Source organism: Sminthopsis crassicaudata, chromosome 5 (assembly GCF_048593235.1).
Source record: "Sminthopsis crassicaudata isolate SCR6 chromosome 5, ASM4859323v1, whole genome shotgun sequence".
NCBI lineage: Eukaryota > Metazoa > Chordata > Mammalia > Dasyuromorphia > Dasyuridae > Sminthopsis > Sminthopsis crassicaudata.
Genome location: NC_133621.1, coordinates 140,920,219 through 140,941,583, shown reverse-complemented (window position 1 = coordinate 140,941,583; position 21,365 = coordinate 140,920,219). Strand labels below are relative to the sequence as shown.

At 35.1% G+C, this 21,365-nt stretch overlaps 1 protein-coding gene across 4 annotated transcripts in view; it reads right to left on the bottom strand.

Moving 5' to 3' along the window:
• The window catches only part of LAMB4 (laminin subunit beta 4), a 154,891-nt gene that overhangs the window by 44,934 nt on the left and 88,592 nt on the right, over positions 1-21,365 (bottom strand). For all 4 annotated transcript variants that reach the window (XM_074268333.1, XM_074268332.1, XM_074268331.1 and 1 more), the window contains 5 exons: positions 20,180-20,337; positions 18,394-18,618; positions 16,558-16,778; positions 8,615-8,711; positions 4,590-4,965 (listed from right to left, as the gene is read on the bottom strand). In XM_074268333.1, the coding sequence (XP_074124434.1) occupies positions 4,590-4,965; positions 8,615-8,711; positions 16,558-16,778; positions 18,394-18,618; positions 20,180-20,337 (1,077 nt within the window). The remainder of the gene's footprint in view (positions 1-4,589; positions 4,966-8,614; positions 8,712-16,557; positions 16,779-18,393; positions 18,619-20,179; positions 20,338-21,365) is intronic.

Here is a 21,365-nt window from a genome sequence, read left to right as displayed (position 1 = left end):
CCCACTAAATCACATTTTCTCTTCTAGCAAGATTTTGCAAAAGGAATATCTTTTGTCGGATTCTATGTCCTCCTGAACTTAGAAAAATATTATTGTCATCCTTCATTCCTACTTCCTAATCTGAATCTAAGCTATTTCTTTTGGTCTCTGGAAGAATACTTTCCTTTCCTCCATGGGTATAATAGGTCCACTCCCTTGGATCCTAGTTGAAACCTCTTTCCTATTCACCGCTTGCCGTAGGGCCCTGCTTGTAGGGTCTTGCCAGACCCTCTACTCTAGACGACTGAAGAGCTATTTGTCTTTCATTGCCTTATATGGTAGGAAGCATTTTTTCTCAATCTCTTCTTCCCTCCCCCATTAGCCCAGAATAGCTCTGGGTTGTGTTTATTTTAGGCTACTTTTAGGAGATACATATAGATATACATTTAAATAGATATATTTACATATTTATATGTAGGTGAATTGCAATCTCTCTTCCACCCTTAATTGCTATTGCCTTTCATTAAAATGTTTTTAAATCTCCACATTCACAATTTAATAGGAAATCTATTTGGATCATCCTTTAATTTCTAATAACTTTTGGGAGAGGAGGATGTTTTGCTATAATAACACATTGTTTTGGTTGTGAAATTGAAACCCCTTTAATCTTATATGTTGAGACACACTAGCTGGACAAATTTCCAGGGGAAATAGTTTAGCAGAGTAGAAAGAGGACTAGTTTTGGAATAAGAGAATCCTAGTTTAAATACTGGCTCTGATAGAGGGTTAACAAGTTAACTTCTCTGTGTATCTCCTTCCTCATCTAAAATGAAAATTTTGGGTTAAATGGCCTATAACATTTTTTTTCTATTTTAAAATCTTATGTGCTGAATTTCAGGTAACCTTAGTAATATGTAGATTTTTGGTAAAATTGAAAAGTTTATTAAGACTGAATAAACTTTATGGAAGTATGGTTATAGTAGCTTAGAGGCACAGTAAGTAAATAATACATGCTTGTTGATTTGCTGTTTGTATTCAGTTCAATTTAGAAAACATTCATTTAGTGCAAGCTATGGGCAGGACATTATCCTAGATTCTTGGAATATAAAGATGGAAAAAAATCCTTATTGTTTTTAACTTAAAGAATTTACAAACTAATGATATGTAAAAAATTAAGCATGATATAAAATGAAATATGATGAAGGAAAAGTTAGATTTGATCATAAATGTGAAGAGGGAGACTTCTGATAGGAGATCTGTTTCGCCAGAGGATGTCAGCAAATTATATGACAAAGGCTATCCAACTTTTTTTATGGACAAGTTGAAGCAAAGTAAACTAGATGATAATACATTTTAAGTGGATTTGAAACTATTTAAATGATACCAGACTCAAAGAGTACACATTATGGAGTAATACTAACTTGGAAGGAGGTCTATAGTTGAATACTCCAATCAAACAAAAAGTATTTATAAAGTTCTTACTATTTATGTGAGAACTATTGAGTTAAATGTTAGGAATAAAAATAAAAAGTAAAAACAATCTCTGTCCTTAAGTTTGCCTTCTAATGGGGAAACAACAGGTTTGTACCTACTTATAGACAAAATACCTTCAAAGGAAGTACAAGGTAACCTTGGAGGGGAAGACCCTTCCATCTGAGAAAGGGTAGGAGTAAGAAAAGCCTCCTGAAAAAGATAGTACTTGAGTTAAGTCTGAAGGAAGTTAAAGACTCTAAGATACAGAAGTAAGGATGGAAGACATTTGCAGGTGTAGGAGATAGCCAGTGCAAAGGGATGGAAATAGGAGACAAAATGTTATATGGGAGGAGTAGAAAGACAAGTGGGATACATAGGAAAGCTTGAGGCTTGCGAGAATAATATATAATAAGATTAGAAATGTAGTCTGAGACCAAATTGTGAAGGGATTAAAAGCCCTTTAGCCTCTCGATAGGACATACCGATAATCTTAGCTTTTAGGAAGGTTAAGGCTGGTGGATCTATTTAATTCTTTGCTGTAAAGTGGGCTAAGCCAGAGCTTCTTAATTTTTCCCACTTGTCTCACCTTTTGGACTGAGAAATTTTTATGCAACCTTGGAGATATAGGTTTATAAAATAGATATACAAATCAAATATTTACTGATAATAAATCATACAGAAAACAATTCTTTGGTTTACCTATAATATTATCATTTATTAAAGAAGGAGGTGTTTTTTATTTTTACATAAATTTTTGTAGAATATTTGATACTTCAAGATATAAAGCATTCAGAAATCTTTTACTGTTGCCAAATTTTTCACAACCCCCAAAATCTGTTATGCAACTCTATATGGGGTCACAATCCACAGTTTAAGAAGCTTTGGGTTAAGCCAAATGGAAATTTATACTAAATCTGGCATTAATATAATAAGTCCCTGAGATTGGGAGACGTGAATGTGCCCAGATTGGAAAAAAGATCAGAGCAAAACCTATCAGTTTCAAACTTGTGAGAAACCCCTGTGAACTTCCAGCCTGAGGAATATGGGGAGACCCAGTTTTTTTTATAAAATTCAATTCTATAAATTCAATGTGAGTAATCAGTGTGATATGGCAATCATAAACCTAATATGACTTTAGGCTTCATTAAGAGAAGTATAGTATACACAACAAGGGAAGTGATAGTCTCACTGTTTTCTGCTGGGTCAGATCACTCCTTCAGTTAGAGTATGTGGACTAGTTCTAGAAATTACATTTCAGGAAGGACATTAAGGAAATAATACGTATCCAAAAGAGGACAGCCAAGAGAATGAGTGAACTCAACACTAGATCATGAAGGACTTGGTTGAATGATAATGAGTCTGTTTAGCTTGAAAAGACTTAACAATAAATTGTGATTAATGTTTTGTGTAAGAGAAGTTAGACTTGGTCAGGTTAGGCCCATAGGGAAAAACTAAGGATGGTGGGAGATTTGCAGAAAGGTTAATTTTGGCTTGAGAGAAGAAAAAAAAAACTAACAACTATCCCAAACTGGAATCACTTGCTCTGAGTGGTAATGAATTTCTTATTTTTGGGGAACTTCAAGGGGAGACCAGATACTATTTATTAGTGATATTATAGAGGGGATTCCTGTTTTGGAATAATCCAGACTAGCAATGCCAAACTCAAATAGGAAGAAGGACCATTATGCTATACATAAAGATCCCTATGAACTACATATCAACTTAGAAAGCTAAATGTTTATATATTTCTTTTTAAATTTATGAATATACCAGTACATTAAAATAAGGATAGCTAGCCTAAAATCTTGAATTCAAATTTGACAAGTCAATTTACCCTGTTTGTCTCAGTTTCCTCATCTAAAAAGTGATCTGGGGAAGAAAAATGGCAAACTACTTAAGTATCATTGCCAAGAAAAACGCAAATGGGATCATGAAGAGTTGGACATCATAGGAACTGCATTTTAATCTAGTTGAGTATTGGGGAGGATTGTGGACCATGAGTTTGATATTAGGACCTCTTTTGATATTAAACTCTGAGATCCAGTGATTTTCAATTGTAGGGATTAGGGAAGCCTTCATGGAGGAGATAGCCCCTATTTCAAAAAGAATATGATATGAACAAAAGATAATATTGAGGGAGGACATAGCAGGAAGTTCCCTGTCTCCATGTCTTTGCAAAAGCTGTTTCCCATATGTGGAATGCATTTCCTCCATTTCTCTGCCTCTAAGAAATCCTTTAAGATCAGCTAAAATGCCACCTTCTACTAGATGCCTTTCCTAATGCCCCCAGATGTTAGAACTCTTCTTTGAAATTTGGTTGCATTTATTTTGTACAGCTTATATTTTCTTCTCTGTATATTTTCCCCTTTCTTTTCAATTCCCCCCTTCTTTCTTCTCCCCAAAGTCCTTTGAAGTAGGTCTGTTTCCATTTTGTTTGTGCTTCACCAGGGCCTAGAACAGTACCTAGTGCATCACAGGTAATAATACTAGTTTGTTGAATTGAATCACTATCATTATTCTTATCATTCCTCAGAAGCTGATAATCCAAGTTAGAATCTAAAAAAATCGACTTAGTTAAAATGTATTTGCATCTAGGAAAAACTTGCTGTCAAGTGGGTTAAGAAGGAGGCAGACAGAGTCAGCAAGGTGGCACAATGGATAGAGCAATGGCCCTGGAGTCAGGAGGAACTACCTGAGTTAGTAAGTGACAAAAATTTTTTGGCTCTGGGCAAGTCACTTAACCCGATTGTCTCTGAAAGGAAGGGGAAAAGGAAAAAAGAGAGGGAGAGAAAGGAAGGAAGGAAAAAAAAAGAAAAAAGAAAAGAATAGAAAGGAAGAAAGAGAGGGACAGAGAGAGAGAGACAAAGAGAGAAACATAAACAGCCAGAGACAACACAGAAAGAGACACTGAGATAGACAAAGACAGAGACAGAGAGAGACACACACAAAGAAAGACAGAGACAAAGAAAGATAGAGAAGAGAAGACAAGACAAGACAAGACAAGACAAGACAAGAGAAGAAAAAAGAAAAGAAAAGAAAAGAGAGAGACAAAGGACAAAAAACAAGACTGTTCAGATGAAAAGCCCAGTAGGAGTCCTGGTTGATAGTGAGTTTGGTTCTGCTATTTGAAGTCTTACCTAACAGAGTCATGATACTCCTTGACGTTTAAGAATTCCCCAGATGAGAAAACAGGATGTTTCCAAATCCTCTCTGCTTCAGACACGCTATCTTCTAGGCGTTTGAAGTCTGCATTGCAGCCAGGCAGGGTCTCTCTTTTATCCTCCAAGTTTGCAGCCAACCTAATTAACCCTTGTACAGCCTCAGAGAGGGAAGAAATCTTATTGTCCCATTGATCAAAGCACAAGGGACACTGAAGACAGGTGGGAAATTCCTGGAAATGACCCCGGGCACAACGATCACAGAAGTGGCCCATGACACCTGCTCGGCACAGGCAGGAACCAGTTTCCTGGTCACAGATGGCTGTTTGTGTTCCTTCCTTATTACACTTACATTCTAGAGGGGAGAGGGAGAGAGGGATGAAGCAGAAAGGGACACTTTTTCTTAGCTTGGGAGAAACCTGAAAATAAAGTGATTCCTTGCCCAGGTTCCCGCCCAACCCTCTTTACCTTTTTTACTCCTTCATCCTTTCCTCCCAAAAGAATCCTGCCCACAATTGTCCAATAAATATTTTAAATAAGTTTAAAAGTTATTGGATAGTGCAATAGCTTTTGATATATAATATTTGTCTTAAAATAAATTAAATTAAGAGGAAAAAGAGTAAATGGATCAAAATAAATGGAAGTTGGCTAATGTTTTAGAGCTTGAAAAGATGAGATTACTTTGATAAGTTCTCAAGGGAGTGACCATGTCCTCTTAGTCCAGCTAGAATTGGCCAGGAGGGCCAAGCCTGTGATTTCTATTTGGTCCTTTGCTTTCAGTGACTCCTAAAGTGCTTTGATTAAACCGCTTAAGGCATCTTGTTTTGATTAAGTTCCATTCTTGATTGGATAGGTTAGGTTGGTCCCAAATATATAGATATAAAATAGGATAGGTCCCAAATATAAATATACAACATGTAATACATACATACTGAATAAATAAAAGAAGAAATGTGTGGCAAAGTTAATTTTAAATAGCTTTCAGGAAAAGAAATAGACCTATGCACTTTTAAATATGTATGTGCCCGTATGATTAAGAAATAGCATAGCCCAAGGAATGGAGTGCTAGGCCTGGAGTCATTAAGACTGACTTCAGAGTTCAAATTTGATCCCAGATACTACTGGCTGTATAAACTTGGGAAAGTCTCTGACTTCTGTCTGCCTCAGTTTCCTCAAGTACAAAATGGAAATAATAACAGCACTTAAATAGGATTGTTGCTATGAAGGTCAAATGAGGTATTTATAAAGTACTTAACATGGTACCTAGAATATAGTCAGTGTTTAATAAATATTTATTCCTTTTTCTCCCTCTTAAAGTTAAGGAAATTTTGTGTTCCAGGCCTGCTTCTAGCTCACATAGTCTCTCAGTTTTTCAGGCAACTTTAAGACCTGTAAGTTGTTAAACAGTTTCAGATACGCATGAGAAGAGTTTCCTCACTGGAAATTTCTTATATTAATGAAATCACTGGTCTAGCATCCCTCCTTCCCTATAATTTTGTTCAATTATATATATATATATACATATATATGTATATATACATATGTGTGTATATGTGTGTGTATGTGTGTATACACATACATACACACACAGCCTGTTATAGCAGCAAGATAGGACTTTTTTTTTCTTCTTAAATTCTGAATACTCTCTAAATGGGCTGGAGAGTTGGGGAGTAGGGAAAACAATCAACAGATATACAGGAACTAATAGCCCTCCTTATCCTCTTTTCTAGTATGCATGTATGTATGTATATATATTTTATTTGAGATAGCTAAGACTAGTACCAAGTTCCAAGCAAGTCCTTTTACTCTGTGAGACACTGCATCTGATGGATCTTATCTTACTTTTTAAAATAAAAAAAATTTAATTTTCAAAACACATGTATAGTTTGCAACAGTCACCCTTGCAAAACTCTGTTCTAATTCTTTTTTCCTCTCTTCCCCCCATTCCCTCCCCTAGATGAAAAATAATCCAATATATGTTAAACAGTGCAGTTCTTCTATATATATTTCCACAATTGTCATGCTGCACAAGAAAAATCAGTAGATCTAATCTTATTTCTCCCAAACACCTGCAGCTGATCCTATATTTTATATTTTTTGTATTCCTTTGTTTGGGACATAGGTGTACTGTGGGACAGCTTTGGGAGTCACATAGGGAAGAATGATCTTTCCTAGACAGGCTGGGCAGTGATTCTAACCTCCCTCCCCACTAATTCTTCAGCTTATTGTCAAAGATTTTTCTCTAACTTAAAGAATTTTTGTGAATCATTTGTGTTTGAGAACTATATTTCCAAAGTCAGAATTACTATGATCTTGAGTCTTCAAATCTATAACATCAGAATATGAGTTTATACACAGTCAATTAACATATATTAAGTTCCTACCATATACTAGGCACTGTGCTGAGTTGAGGATACAAAAGAGGTAAAAAACAACAGTCGCTGCCCTCAATAAATTTACAATTTAATGGGAGAAACAGCATGCAAACAAACATATACAAAGCAAGTTATATTCAGGAAAAATAGGAAATAGTTAATAGCACTAGAATTAAGAAGGGTTGGAGAAGACTTCCTGTAGAATCCCCTACTCATTAAATTGGCACTTAATATCTATTATTTCATTCCTTATAGCAAATTAGTAAAATAAATGCTTACAGATACCACCCTCATTTCACAGATGAGGAAACAGGGTGAGAGGGCTTAAATAATTTGCCTAGTTACCCATCTCCTAGGTTATAAGGCAGGATGCCAACTCGGGCCTTTATAACTCCAATTCCAATTTTAGCTACTAAACTATGTATACTGCCACTCTCTCCTCAGGGTTACAGTAAGGACTGAGAAGGAATAAACTGACAACTGAATTTTGGAGTAAAAGTAATGGCAAATGCTAATGAGGCCTGATGAACTAATTAGGCTCCTCAAACAGATGCCATCTGTCCAATGCTTTCTGTTCTGATCCACAGAACTCCTCAGGACCCCTTAGGGCTCAGCATTATGTCAGTTTTACTGGCTTGTGGCAAGTTCTGTTTTCTTACAATGACACTCATCCTTAGCAGCTCCATTCATGATGAAGCCCATTTTGTCAATTGAGTCTCTATTAGTTGCATCTTTAACCACAATTATTCTCCTGTTGCTAAGAGCCAGCGTTTTTCAATTTTTCTTCGATTGCCTCAGTGTAAGAGATGAAAATCATTTTATGAGTACAATGAAAGTCTCTTGTCATTGAAATGCAAGAATTGACACACCCTAAGAGACACCATAAACCAGATTTTCCAGATGTCCTAACATTTCCTGAGTTTTAAATGAGCATTTCCATTTAAAACCAAGGGAGTAGTCTTCACACTGGGAGAATTATTGAGAACCCAAAGCTGTAAATAGAGTGCAACTGGGAAACATTTGTGTTAATAGCTCATTGGAAGACAGCATGAAAACATTCTCATGATATGGAGATCCCTTGACTGCCAAATGACACATGTCATTGATAGCCTTATCAAGTGGTTCATTCTTTACCTTCTTTAGATTCTGGATTAGCTTGATTTGGGAGTTGACTAAAAAATCTATTTCCTGGATTGGAGCCAGAATAGAAGTATGACAGACAGGTTGTGAACACAAAAGTTTTGAGAGATTTTCCACCCTGCTGATGACCCTTGACTCTTTCAGAGAACTCCTTTCCCCTCAACTCACAATGAGGTTAAGATTCATTCTCAGTGCATCCTTAAAACAATAGAAAATCAATGCAAAGGTATATTTGCATTGCTCTTAAGGGTCTGATCCATTATGGTCAATCCATCTCCTTTGAGAATTCACTTATTTTAAGGTTACAAAAAGAATTAACAGTGTCAATTAAGTCCACATGTTAAAACTATCCATCAAATTTTCATATAAAATTGGATATTGTTTGAATGCATATGCTCATCAGGACAAAATTATAGAAAATAAAAGATATGTTTTTTGAAACAAAAAATAACTAAGCACAAAACTTTTAGAGTAATTGCTAATACTTACCAGTGCATTGTACCTGGGGATCTCCATAGTAATTTTCCTCACATTTGTTGCAGTGTTTTCCACCATAGCCCAATTTACAAGGGCATTGGCCTGTAAACTGTAAAAACAGTCATGGGTGAGGAACTGATGAATGTTATAATCCCTGAAGAACTTAATTCTAACAGAAACCATTTATTCTCTCTCCTGCGATTTAGCCTATACAGCTGTGTAAAGACAGGGGAGGGGTGGTTCCCATGGCTAGAGTGAGCAATGGAAAAGAGACAAGGAGAGGAGGATGGGGCGGACGTGCTCTGGCTTCCCCATCTCTGATATACCGTCTGCTCCCAGCTGCTCAGGGACAGGTGGTTCCCAACTGAGAGACATACACAGATGCAAATGAAAACAAAACAGATTAAGGGAAGTGGGCCAGATTCTTTTCTTATATAATTATGGGAGTTTCCCCATAAGGATAACAGAGTCCAAGGATCTGGTGGAACACTCAATGTCTCATTTGGTAGAAGATTTTATGCACTCAATTTGCAGTTTCTAGAAATTGGCCTGGGAATATTGTACTTAAAATGCAGCAATTTTATATTTGCTACAAAGGTTTTGCTTTGTCTTGCCTTTTTTTTTTTAATGGGGGAGGTAGGAGAGAAAGAGATGTTTTTTTAATGTAAAAATAAATAAATACATACATTTAAATGCAACAATTTTGCTTGCAATTTCATGCAAGATAAAGATAGTATATGGGGTTAGAAATAAACTTTCATGTCACCACACAAATAGAATTCTGTTCCTTGTTTCTGAATGTAGTACAAGAAAATAAATTTTTTTTCTCTCTCTCCGTCCTCTTTCTCTCCCTCTCCCTTCCTTTTTTTCCCCCTTTCCCCCTCTTTTCCTCCCTTCCTCCAATTTCTTTCTCATAGATACAAAAACACACCACACACCCACACCCACATATATGTGTATATATATATATATTCACACACACACACACACACACACACACACACACACACACACACACACACACACATATATATATATATACACCCAAAGAAAAATGGGGGGTGAATCACCACCTTGGCTGGATCCTTTAGAATCTTAGGATTTGATGGCATAAATTTATTTATAAATTATTACTTATAAGTTTGATTAGTAGTAACCTAACCAAACTTCCTATACAATATGAAAATTTTTTTCTGAAGTGATCTTCTTGACCAATGGACTTTGGACTATATTCTTGTCAACATTTTCAATAATTGGTACAAGAAGGAAAAGTGTGTGCGTGTTATGACTATCCAACAATCATCCCAATACAAAATTTTATCTGGGATCAAAACAAGAAGAAAGTTTGCATTACTAAAATATTTTTGGTAGCATTATAAAAGCTTGAAGAATCTTTTGAATTATTAAAGGGAGAATAAATTATATTTACAGAAGCTTTAGTTTTAATTATATGTTATTCTATAGAGGGCTGAGCCTGGAGTCAAGAAGACCAGAGTTCATATTCAGCATTAGACATTTTCAAGCTATAAGGATAAGTCACTTGACTTTTCCTGCCTCATTTCCTCATCTATAAAATGGGAATAATAATAATAATAATAATAACATATTATATATATATATACATATATATATAACACTTACCTCCCAGATTTATTATGTTTAATATTTATCTTTTAAAAATGAAATCTGTAGGGAATTAGATCATACAAATAGGCATGCTAGCTAAATTGGCAATGCTAAGGCAATATTTATTCAATATTAAAAGAAATTGAAAACATCAGACTTCACATCATTAATATGAGATAAGTTCATATTTTATAGGTAAGAATGCACACAAAATTCATTCATGCACTCTTTCATAATTTTTGGCCCTTGAATATATATCTGCCTTGTATTGTGTGTGTGTGTTTAATTGGACAAATGGTTGATAGATTGCCTATGAAAAGAGAGGGAGGGAACAGACAGGGAGACTCCATCACACTATTCAAAGATAGGTAACATGTATAAATACATTTTAAAAATGAGGCAAACCTTGAGAGCCTACAATATAGCCATTGTCAACATAAATTGATAGTAATTTTTAAAAGACTTGTTCCAAGGAGTGGGAGTATAGATGGGATGTATAAAATTCTTATCTAAAGTATGTGAAAGGAGTCTTCAGAATGGGGCCTCATAACTGAAAAACACATGAGGGTGTTTAAAAGGCCAAGCAGACAAGCAAGAGCAGAGAAAAAAGCAAAGGACGCTCATATCCAAAAGTAGGAAATGCCTATGATGTATTGTTTCCTAACATTGAAATAAAAGCATAGTTAATTTTTCATAAGACCAAAGACAGAACTGGAAGAACTTTGAGTATCACTTAGTCACAGGGTTATAGCTAGAGAGCTGGAAGATTTAGACCTTGTCATCTAGTCTATCTCTATCATTTTTAGAGATGTAGAAACTAAGATCTAGAAATTAAGTGATATATCTAAGGTTATGCAGAGCAAGTGACAGAATCAGAATTTGAACCTGATCTGAGATTCAAATCTAGAATTAGTCTAACACTCCCATTCTGAGGATGAGGAAGACAAATCCTAGATTTTTAAAGTTGCACAGATAGTGATTGAGGCATGAGTCAAACTTCTAACACCAATTCCAATTATTTTCCTTCACTGCTTTCCTTTGGTAGCCAATTGCCCCCATTTTACAAATAAGATATTTCTATTTTTGATTCTATATCTATTTTTTTTCCTAGATATAGAAAATTTTATCCAGGGCCATCTGCAGTCATCCTGATCTCTATCAGGCCACTGGACTCAGATGGCTCTGGAGAAGAAAGAAAGGCAGGTGATTTTTGCACAACTCTCATTTAAATCCAATCCACTTAAATATCATGAATCATGGTCCTCTTCGAGAGCAAAGCACAGACAAAAACCTATGTGTGGACCTAACAAAAATAATAAACTGCTATCTATCTTTTTTTTTGAGTACTATTTCCTCTATGGATGTCAATTTTAATTTATAAAATTATGAAATCACAAAATCTTAGCCATTACAAAGGACTTTTCAGGATCTTAACTAACTCAACTTTCTGATCAATGGAAGATCTCTTGCATGACACTATCAAAGATGGTCACCTATCCTTTGCTTAAATATTTTAGTGTCAAGTTTCAATCTATTACTGTTTGATTCCTTAAATGTTTGAAAGGTTCTTATTTTGTTGAACCCAAATCTCTGTTTAACTTCAATTCATTAGTATTCATCCTGTCAGTGCAACACAATGTCTTCATCACCATCCACTTTTTGGTCCTTCAAATATTTGAAAACAACTAGTATAACTTTCCTTAGTCTTCCCTTTTTCAAATATTCCTAATAAATATTCCTAATTTCTTCATCTGAATTAGTTTTATGTGGGTGAACCTTATTTTGTCAATAGTCCCTTTAAAATATTGTTTGTTCTCAGAAATTAGCACAAGATTACATATATGTGTTAACTAGGGAAATGTACAATGTGAGGATTACTTTCATAATCTGGATACTATACTTCTGTTAATGTAGCCTAAGAATGCATTAGCTTGTCAGGAGTTGTCTTACACTCTTGGTTCATATTAAGCTTGAGATAACCTAAAACTCTTGCATATTTTTCATAAATTGCTGCCAAACCACATTTTTCCTATTATTATGCAAGTAACTTTTTTTTTTTTTTGAAACCAAATACAGAATTTCACATTTATTCCTGTTAAACTTCACCTTGCTGTTTTAGGCTTTCCATGACAGCTTGTCAAGATCACCTTGAGCAAAAGTACTGCCCTCTATCCTATGATTTATCCCTGTTTTTGTGTCATTTACAAATTTGCCCAGCAGGTCTTTCCTGTTTTTACAGAATTTGTTGATAAAACTATTGAGGATGGTTAATTTATATTCAAAATCCTGAGCATACAATTTGAGAACTTTTTCCTAGGCTGATCTTGGAAACATTAACTAACATTTTTTGATTATGGCTATTTAAAGCTATTATTAAAGCTATTTAAATGGCTAAAATAAAGCTATTTAAATATGACTATTTGAATCTGTACTATAAATCTTTCCATATTACTTCCTTTTCATTCTAAGGACATTTATTCTTTAAATGTGGAGGGCAGAACATCTTTGGCCGCAATATAAAAATCCAGGATGCCAAGCTAAACTTTGCAACAAATTTGCAAAAGAAAACTCCCCTCAAAAACCCTTGCTATGTACCACCAGGATCTTCCCTTGATGGATTCCAATGGAATCTATGGAATCTCATGGAAACCCAGGGATGTAATGTCAACAGCATGCCAATTTCTTCCAGTTTTTAGCACATAGGAGTCAGGTATTTACATTAATATCAGGGTCAAATTTCCATCTATTCTGATTGCCACTGCTATTTATTCCTATAATACTTTTCCAGTCAGATATTTAATAGTTTGTTTGAAAATCAGCCCTTTTATGCTGTAGCTCAGGGAACCTATAAATTGATCTAAAACCTTAATGATTAAATTACATAGGGTTTAATAATTCTAGTTTTATCTTGATTCTCCTTAAACTTAGATCTTTAAGGTCTGATTATTTCTAGTTGTTCCCATTGGATTTCACTACAGTATTTTTTCTTTTCAGTAACTGCCTAAGAGACATTTCTTTAAGCAAAAGCCTAAACACATTATTTATAAACACTAATTTTTTTTTACTAAATAGTTTATGCCAGTCATGTTCTTTTTTTTTTTTTTTTTTCTTTCAAGGTTCTGTTATGGGCCAGAACTCAGAACTTGAAACAAGGAGCTAAGTCAATAGAATTGATAGAGACAATGGTTATCTAGTTTAGCATGGTTCAGTATGATTGATTTAATCTTACAACAAATAATGGTTTCCTAGTGATATAATGATTAGTTTATACTCAGTGTAGAGCATATAAGCTAGGAGCTTCAGCCAGAATTCATCCAGAAAGATTCATTTTGGTGTCCTAACATGGGACCAAGAACCTTCATGTGTGACCCAGAAATTAGGGTGAGTACAAGAAGGAAACTTTGTAAAGGGCTAAAGTAGTGCTTCAGCTAAAATGGGATAGATGTTTAGAAAATAGCCTTCTTTTCCAATTCAAGGAAAATGTGTAGAGAACATTGTCAGACTTATGAAAAGCCAAGGTTTGATTGTAACTTGGGAGCAGATCATTGAACTTTTAGAAACAGCACAATACACATCTCCTTGGTTCTCACAGGAAAAAGAATTAGATCCAGATAAGTGGAAATTAGTAGGAGAGCAACTATGTGAATACTACAATGATAATGGACCTGACTCAATTTCCAAAGAAACACTTTATGCATATAACTTAATACAACTGGTTTAGGAAATTATGTAAGAATAAGAAAAAAGAAGAAAGAGCAGGAGGGGGAGGTGTCAACTAAACTAGAAGGATGAAGAATCAGATAAGAATGGAGTTAAATACAATGTGGTGCTTCACAGCAAGAACCATTAGGGCATTCTCCATCCCCTGACCTACCTCCCTCAATTAATCCTTCATGGGTGGGGGGAGGAGGAAGGGAAGGGGCAGTGACACAATCAGAACCACCTATGAATCAGCCTATGACAAGATTACAAAAGGCACTAATTAAAGCAAAAAATGAAGGACAGGATATATCTGATTTAAAAATAAATGCATACCCTGTAATGGAAGAGCTTGATTCTTCAGATCAATAAAGGAGAAGATCCATTTGATCTGAAATAAATTAAGGATTTGAAAAAGGGTTGCACTCTTTATGGGGCTACATCGTCTTATGTTAAGATGATACTAGAGAATTTGGCTTATGAAATTTTAACCCTTAGTGATTGGAAATCTATAGCAAGGATATGTTTAGAACCAGGGCAAAACTTCTTGTGGCTTTTGGAGTACAGTGAACTATGCAGGGTACAAGCCCAACATAATAAGCAAACTGGAGTTAATGTACAAATCACCTTTGATCAACTAGTAGGTGAAGATCAGTATGCAGAGAATTTAGCACAGATTAATTACCCCATAGCAGCACATGAGCAAATTGCTCTGCTTCTATAAAAGCATGGGGCACCCTTCCAGGGAAAGCTCAAGGGGAAGCCTTCATAAAAATAGATCAAGGTCCCAATGAACCTTTTGCTGATTTTGTGGGACATCTGCAGACAGCTGCACAAGAACTATTGGAGAAAATGCAGCTACAGAAATAATGATCAGGCAACTGGCTAAGGAAAATGCTGATGAGGTTTGCAGAAGAATTATATGGGGACTACACAAGGATGCTCCTTTAGAGAAGATCATAACATGCTGTGCCACAGTGGGCACAAGTGCTTATACTCAGACCATTCTGAACATGGGAAACCAGGGTCCCTCTTGGCAAGGGACTTCTAGAGAGACTTGCCGATGCTTTCAATGTGGAAAAACTGGGCTTCTGAAAGCCCAGTGTAGTATAGAGATAGAGTGAGAAGTCAGGGAGGTCATGACCACCATATGTTCTAAAACAAAAGAAAGTGGGAGATGTTATGGGCCAGAACTCTTGAAACAAAGGATTCTTACAAGATGCTAAGTCAGTGGAATTGATAGAGACGATGGTTATCTAATTTATCATGATTCAGTACGATATATTTGATCTTACAACAAATAATGGTTTCCTAGTTATATAATGATTGGTTTATACTCAGTGTAGAACATATAAGCTAGGAGCCTTATCCAGGATTCATTTGGAGAAATATAGAAGGCAGAAAAGACAGGAGGGAGCTCAAGCTCTCAGAATCAAGGAGAGAGATAGGCCTTTAAGAAAGCTGACTGGGCCCCAGGAAAGGAGGCAAGACTTGGAAAGAGACAATAAAGGATTTGGACTTTAACCCCTGGCTACTCATCTGGTGATTACTAAACTGAAAAGAAGGCTGCTTCCAGAGACCCCCAAGAAAACTGTACAGAGAACATTACAATGTTCAATACTCTATCAAATAAGCAGTGAAAATCATTTATATACTTTAGTATAATTGAGTATGCAATGAAATAATGCAACTTTTTTGAATAATCAGTGGAGTGTTCCCAGTGATAGTTGAGGGTAAACAATTAATTCTTCAGTGGTTCAAGGTTTCTTTCACTCCTGTACCTAGATATTCCCCCTCCTGACATTCCAATCTCTTTACTGTGTAGTGATGATATAATCATAGCTTTATAGCAGGAAGGGATATCAGAAGCTATCAAATCCAATCCATTATTTCATAGATGAGGAATTGTGGATCAGAGAGATTAAACAATTTGTCCAGAGTTACACAGCTAGTAAGTGAATGGGAAGGGATTTGGATGGTTATTCCTGACTTTTAATCCATTTTACTTTTCATAACAACATGCCTTTCAGAGTCTTCTAACATTGCTGGGACCAAAGAATTCTGCCTCAATTTGGTAATAGACTTCTGTGAACTTAGGGAGTAAGTTTTCTGACAATATATAGTCTATCTTTGGATTTATGTTTAAACTTTATAGTAAAAAATTCTAATTTTATTTTGTAAATAAGTACCATTTGCCAAGCATGAGGGGATGACATTTTGTTGTAAATTAAAAAAACCTTATAAATCTGATGTGTTTGTATGTAGACAAAGGCCCCAAGTTCATTGCCAAATATAATCTATTGTACTTTAAAATTCTCCTTTCATAATATTTATCAGATAATGAAAGGAAAATAATTTTTGTTGTTACATTTCACTTTCACCTTCCAGAAGTGGGATCTAGACAAAACCATACAGTTGGCAGATTTTGTTTCCTCCAGCTTTTCCCCTGCCCATCTTTTTCCTCTTCTATCCTGGTTCCAGTATGAAGAAGACATTGCTCAGAGGTGATTATTAACAAGAGCAATACAGCAAAAAGCAATTAGGATGAGTTGGAATAGACATTGCTCTTAGGTGTTTCATCAATTAAAGTTAACATACCACATTCAAGTTTTTTTAAAAAGGGATCTTACCTGGTCACAATGAGTACTAATGGAATGTTGGGGGTCACATTCACAGATCTGACACCCTCTCCTAGGGACCAGATTCCAATATCCTTCAGCACATTGGTCACAGGTCAAACCTATGACATTTGGCAAGCAAGGACAGGATCCTGTTGTTGGGTCACATAGACATTCTGTATCACCTGTTGCACATGTAGTATGATTTACCCCAGAAGGATTGCAAGTACATTCTGGGAAAATAAAGACAAGTATAACTTAAATAAAAGAAACTCGTTAGTTATTAAAAATAAGAAATAATTGACTTGGAACGGGGTAGTGCCCTTTATCCAAAGAGCTCAAAGAAGAATCACATTTTCTTCAGGATGTGATTTCCCATCATCTGAATTTGTTCTAACTAGGACATTATAAGATACATCAAAAAACTCTTTCTATAGTTAGGAAGGAAGGTGCTCATTTTTGCTAAGTTATTAACTTTTTGAGCCCATTGAATTCCATCTGATTGCTCTAAAATAGAAAGTTATTCATCTCAACTTTGGTGTTCCTAAAGTTTCTATTCTTCCCCTAAGGATGAACAACTTATTGTTTTAGGCATAGGCCTTAGTCCAAGGAACTGGAAATTAAGTGGATGCCTATCAGTTAGGGAATGAGTGAATAAGTTATGGTATATGAATGTCGTGGAATATTATTGTTCTTTTAGAAATGATCAGCAGGCTGATTTCAGAAAAGCCTGGAAAGACTTACATGAACTGATAGTAAGTGCAGTAAACAGAACCAAGAAAGTATTGTACACAATAACAAGATTATGTGATGATCCACTGTGATGGTCTTGGTTCTTTTTTAATCATGAAGTGATTCAAGACAATTCCAATTGACTTGTGATAGAAAGTGCCATCAGCATCCAGAGAGAGAACAATGGAACCTGAATGTGGATCAAAGCATAATATTTTCACCTTTTGTTGTTGCTGTTATTTGTTTGGTTTTTTTGTTATGATTTTTTCCCCTTTAGATCTGATTTTTAATGTGCAGCATGACAACTATGGGAACATATTTAGAAGAATTGCTTATGTTTCACCTATATGGGATTATTTGCTTTCTTGCAGATGGTGGGAGAAAAATTTGAAACATAAGGTTTTGCAAAGGTGGATATTAAAAACTATCTTTGCATGTATTTGGAAAAACAAAATATTATATAATATATAATATATGAAATATTATATTATTATTACAAACAAACAAAGGAACAAACAAAAAGGAATAGGCCATGATCTTGTACTAAATACATTAGGGAAATTTTCATTAATGACAATATGTCATCTACTAAAGGTGAAAATCAGGAATATTATAGAAGAAATGCTTATGGCTAAACTTGTATAATATTTTACCTAGTCTTTCTTTTTAAATTAATTATTAAATTAAAATGTTAATTTAAATGAATGTTTCATGAATCTATAGCAAAATTAATGATATAAAGAGCTTCCAAAGAACATTGTTTAATAGCTGACTTTATAAAAGGCAAATAGGTAACATAGAGAATTGAATTGGTTGGCTTGGAGAGAAGAAGATCTAAGTTCAAATCCTGTCATACTTTGCTGTATGACCCCAGGCATTTTAATTTACCTCAGTCAGGCTTAACTTCTCTATATGAAAATGGGGATAATAATTGCACCCTCCTCATAGTTTGTTGGGAGGATCAAGTGAGATTTCATTTGTGTATTGTAAATCTTAAAGCTCTGCATAATTATTGTTAATTATCATCATAACAAGTTCTAGTTCAAGAGAGCATCCGTGTGATACCATGAGAATGATAAATTATTATTTTGTGGCCGTTCTGCACCATCAACTTACTTCTGCAATTTTGTGTGAGTGCTGATCCAAAGTAACCTGGTTTACAGAACTGGCAGTTGGGCCCATGAGTATTATATAAACATTTAAGGCATTCTCCTGTTACCCTGCTGCAGGATGCTGGGTCTGTTCTATCTATATTGTTGTTGCAGGCACATGGCAGGCAAAGGTCTCCTGATATTCTTGGATTTCCATAAAAACCACTTGAGCATTCATCACACTGAATACCTATGAAAGGAGAAGAGATTGAAAGAAAAGAGAATGGGGTGGTTAGAAGTAGAGAAAATAACTTTAAAATTGCATAGGAAAGTGAAAAAGCTCCCTTAGGTATTACCAAAAAAAAGAGTCTGCACATTAGAGTAAACAAGGAAAATGCTTTGATATGAAATATGAATCCCTCGGCATTTACTCTGTACTCTCCAAACATAGTTGTGAACATATTAAAATACTTAATAGTTATTTAGAACAAAAATTCCTTAGAGGAAAATGCCTTCTCCAAGGTCTGTTTCCTGTGACTTTGGGAATCCAGGGATAGAACTGAAGCATTAGCCAGGGAATGAGTTTGATAGCAGATGCAGAGATTACTATCCAACAGCATCTAACAGCATCCCGGTAGAATATTTTAATGGAACTATGATTTTATTGGCCTGGATACTCACTCTATTGACACAGATCACAGTACTTTGCTTGATCTAATCCTATTCCATGTTGGGCCCATTAAACTTCCATAGAACACAGAAGCGTCAAACTCATTCAAGGAGCCAGACATGTGCAGCCGACAAAACTCTCTTGGTGTGCCCAGAATCAGATTAAAATGTAATTCAACAAAATAAATAAAAGTACAATAAAACCTAGATAATGCAAATTTGTGGATTTCTAAGTTAATATATGGGTCATGGGGATTATTTACTTTGCTTTGACACCTCCATTGCAACATGATGGACTTATTGTTAGACTTGGAGAGACAAAATGCGATAAATCATACCTCTGATACTTAATGAGCTCTGCAACTATATGCAACTTATTTAAACTTTTGAAGTCTCAAATTTTACAAATGAAAAAAATACCCTTTCCTAGTAATTTGTATGTGAATGTGAAGCACAAGACACCATGATCTCAGAAAGAGTTAAGACAAATCCAAAGAACAATGGAAAGATTGTGGCAGATTTAAGTAAATTGTAGTTTGATGACTTATATGTAAGCATCACTATAAAATACATTATTAAAATTTGACCAGAAAAGGAGATAGATTGATCTTGTAGCAGAAATGGAAAAGCATTAGATGGGTAATCTGAAGAATACATTAAGTGATACTTCTCAGCTACTAAAAAGAACAATCATGAAATATTTATATTTTTTTAGGTGCTATATGGGAAAACATGGATTAAAATCACACAAGATAACAGACAGAGAAGGATTTCAATCTGTATTACTGAAAGAGGTATTCACACAAATGAAGTACAAAAACAAATGGACTTCATTTGACTCAAATATAGTTTAGTTAATTTTCTGTCTTTTGGTGCATATTAGCTACAGAGCTATTACATTGGAGGAGAATGGATTAATTAATTAATTTCTTGATAAACACAATTATTCAACTCAATAAAGTAGAAATTTGAAAATTTTTACCTTCTTTATGGTAAAAGTGTCTTTATGACACCTTATTTCAGATTCTTCATCAAACATTTATATAAGTTAAATAAATGATGAAATTGTGGTCTTGTGTCAGCCTATAGTCAAGGATTGTGGAACAAAGGGAAAGGCACATTGGATGAGCTAGATTCCATACCTGTATAACCCTCCTGACAGTTGCAGCTTACTTCTGAATTCCAAGAATTCTGATAACAGGAATGGGCAAAATACTGATTACTTGAAGGAACATCAGGACACTGGCAAGGAAGACATGGTTTTCCAGAGAGAGGATTTCCATAGTAACCATCGATGCACCTATTAAGTAAATTTCCTTAGAAATAGATTAAAATATATACCTGAAAAGTACACATATTAGGCAAACATCCTACCTTAAGGAAATGTGATTCCCCCAATGTAATAAATTAGAGAATGACTATTTACTTTGCTAAAAAGATTCCTTATTTGACAAATATATTCATTGTAGAGTTCTTTTAAATATTGTGCTTTTCAAGTGTCTCAATTTCAAAATTTTTTATTATGTGCCACTTTTTAGGGATATGTGATATAGTATGGCTATTGGCAAGTCACATAGTGAGCTTAGTATTAGAAGATCCAGGTTCAAGTCCCATTAGACATTACAATAGGCAAATTACTTAACTCTTCTCTGTCAAAAGTCCTACCTCGATAATAACTCAAGTGCTACCTACCTGAACGGGTTCTTGTGGGGAAAACACTTTGTAAATGGTAAATCTTTATATAAATGTGAGCTATTATCATAAAGAGAGGCACCAAGGTATAGTGTATACAAAGATGGACTTATTAAAGTCAGGAAAAGTGAGGTGTAAAACCTGCCTCTGACTCCTGATCGCATGATTCTGGGTAAGTCAACTTGACCTCTGAACATTATAGGCAACTCTTCTAAGACTACAGATTGCAGGGAAGGTACCAATTTGCATTAGTAGGGGGAGTTTCCTCATCTAAGAGAATCTCATAACAAATCATTAAGTCCAGATTCTATTTTTATTGTCATAAAGCAAAGTCTTTGATAAGTCATTTTATCTCTCCTCTTCTCTCTCTGTCTCCTTCTCCCTTTCTCTGTCCCTCTCCTTCTCTCTTATGTAGCAAAGTCTAGCACAGTTTCTTGCCCATAGTTGGCTGCTCAATAAATATTTACTGCTTTGAACAGTGAGCTAGTAGACTGCCAAAAACCTCTGTAACAGATGTTTTAATCTCCATTCTGCGTGTAAGTAAACATCGACTCAGTAATCTTTCAGAGAAGTGACTCAGTTACTCAAAGGCAAAACCAGAACAGATTCTTTTTCAAGTTTGTTCCAATTCCATAC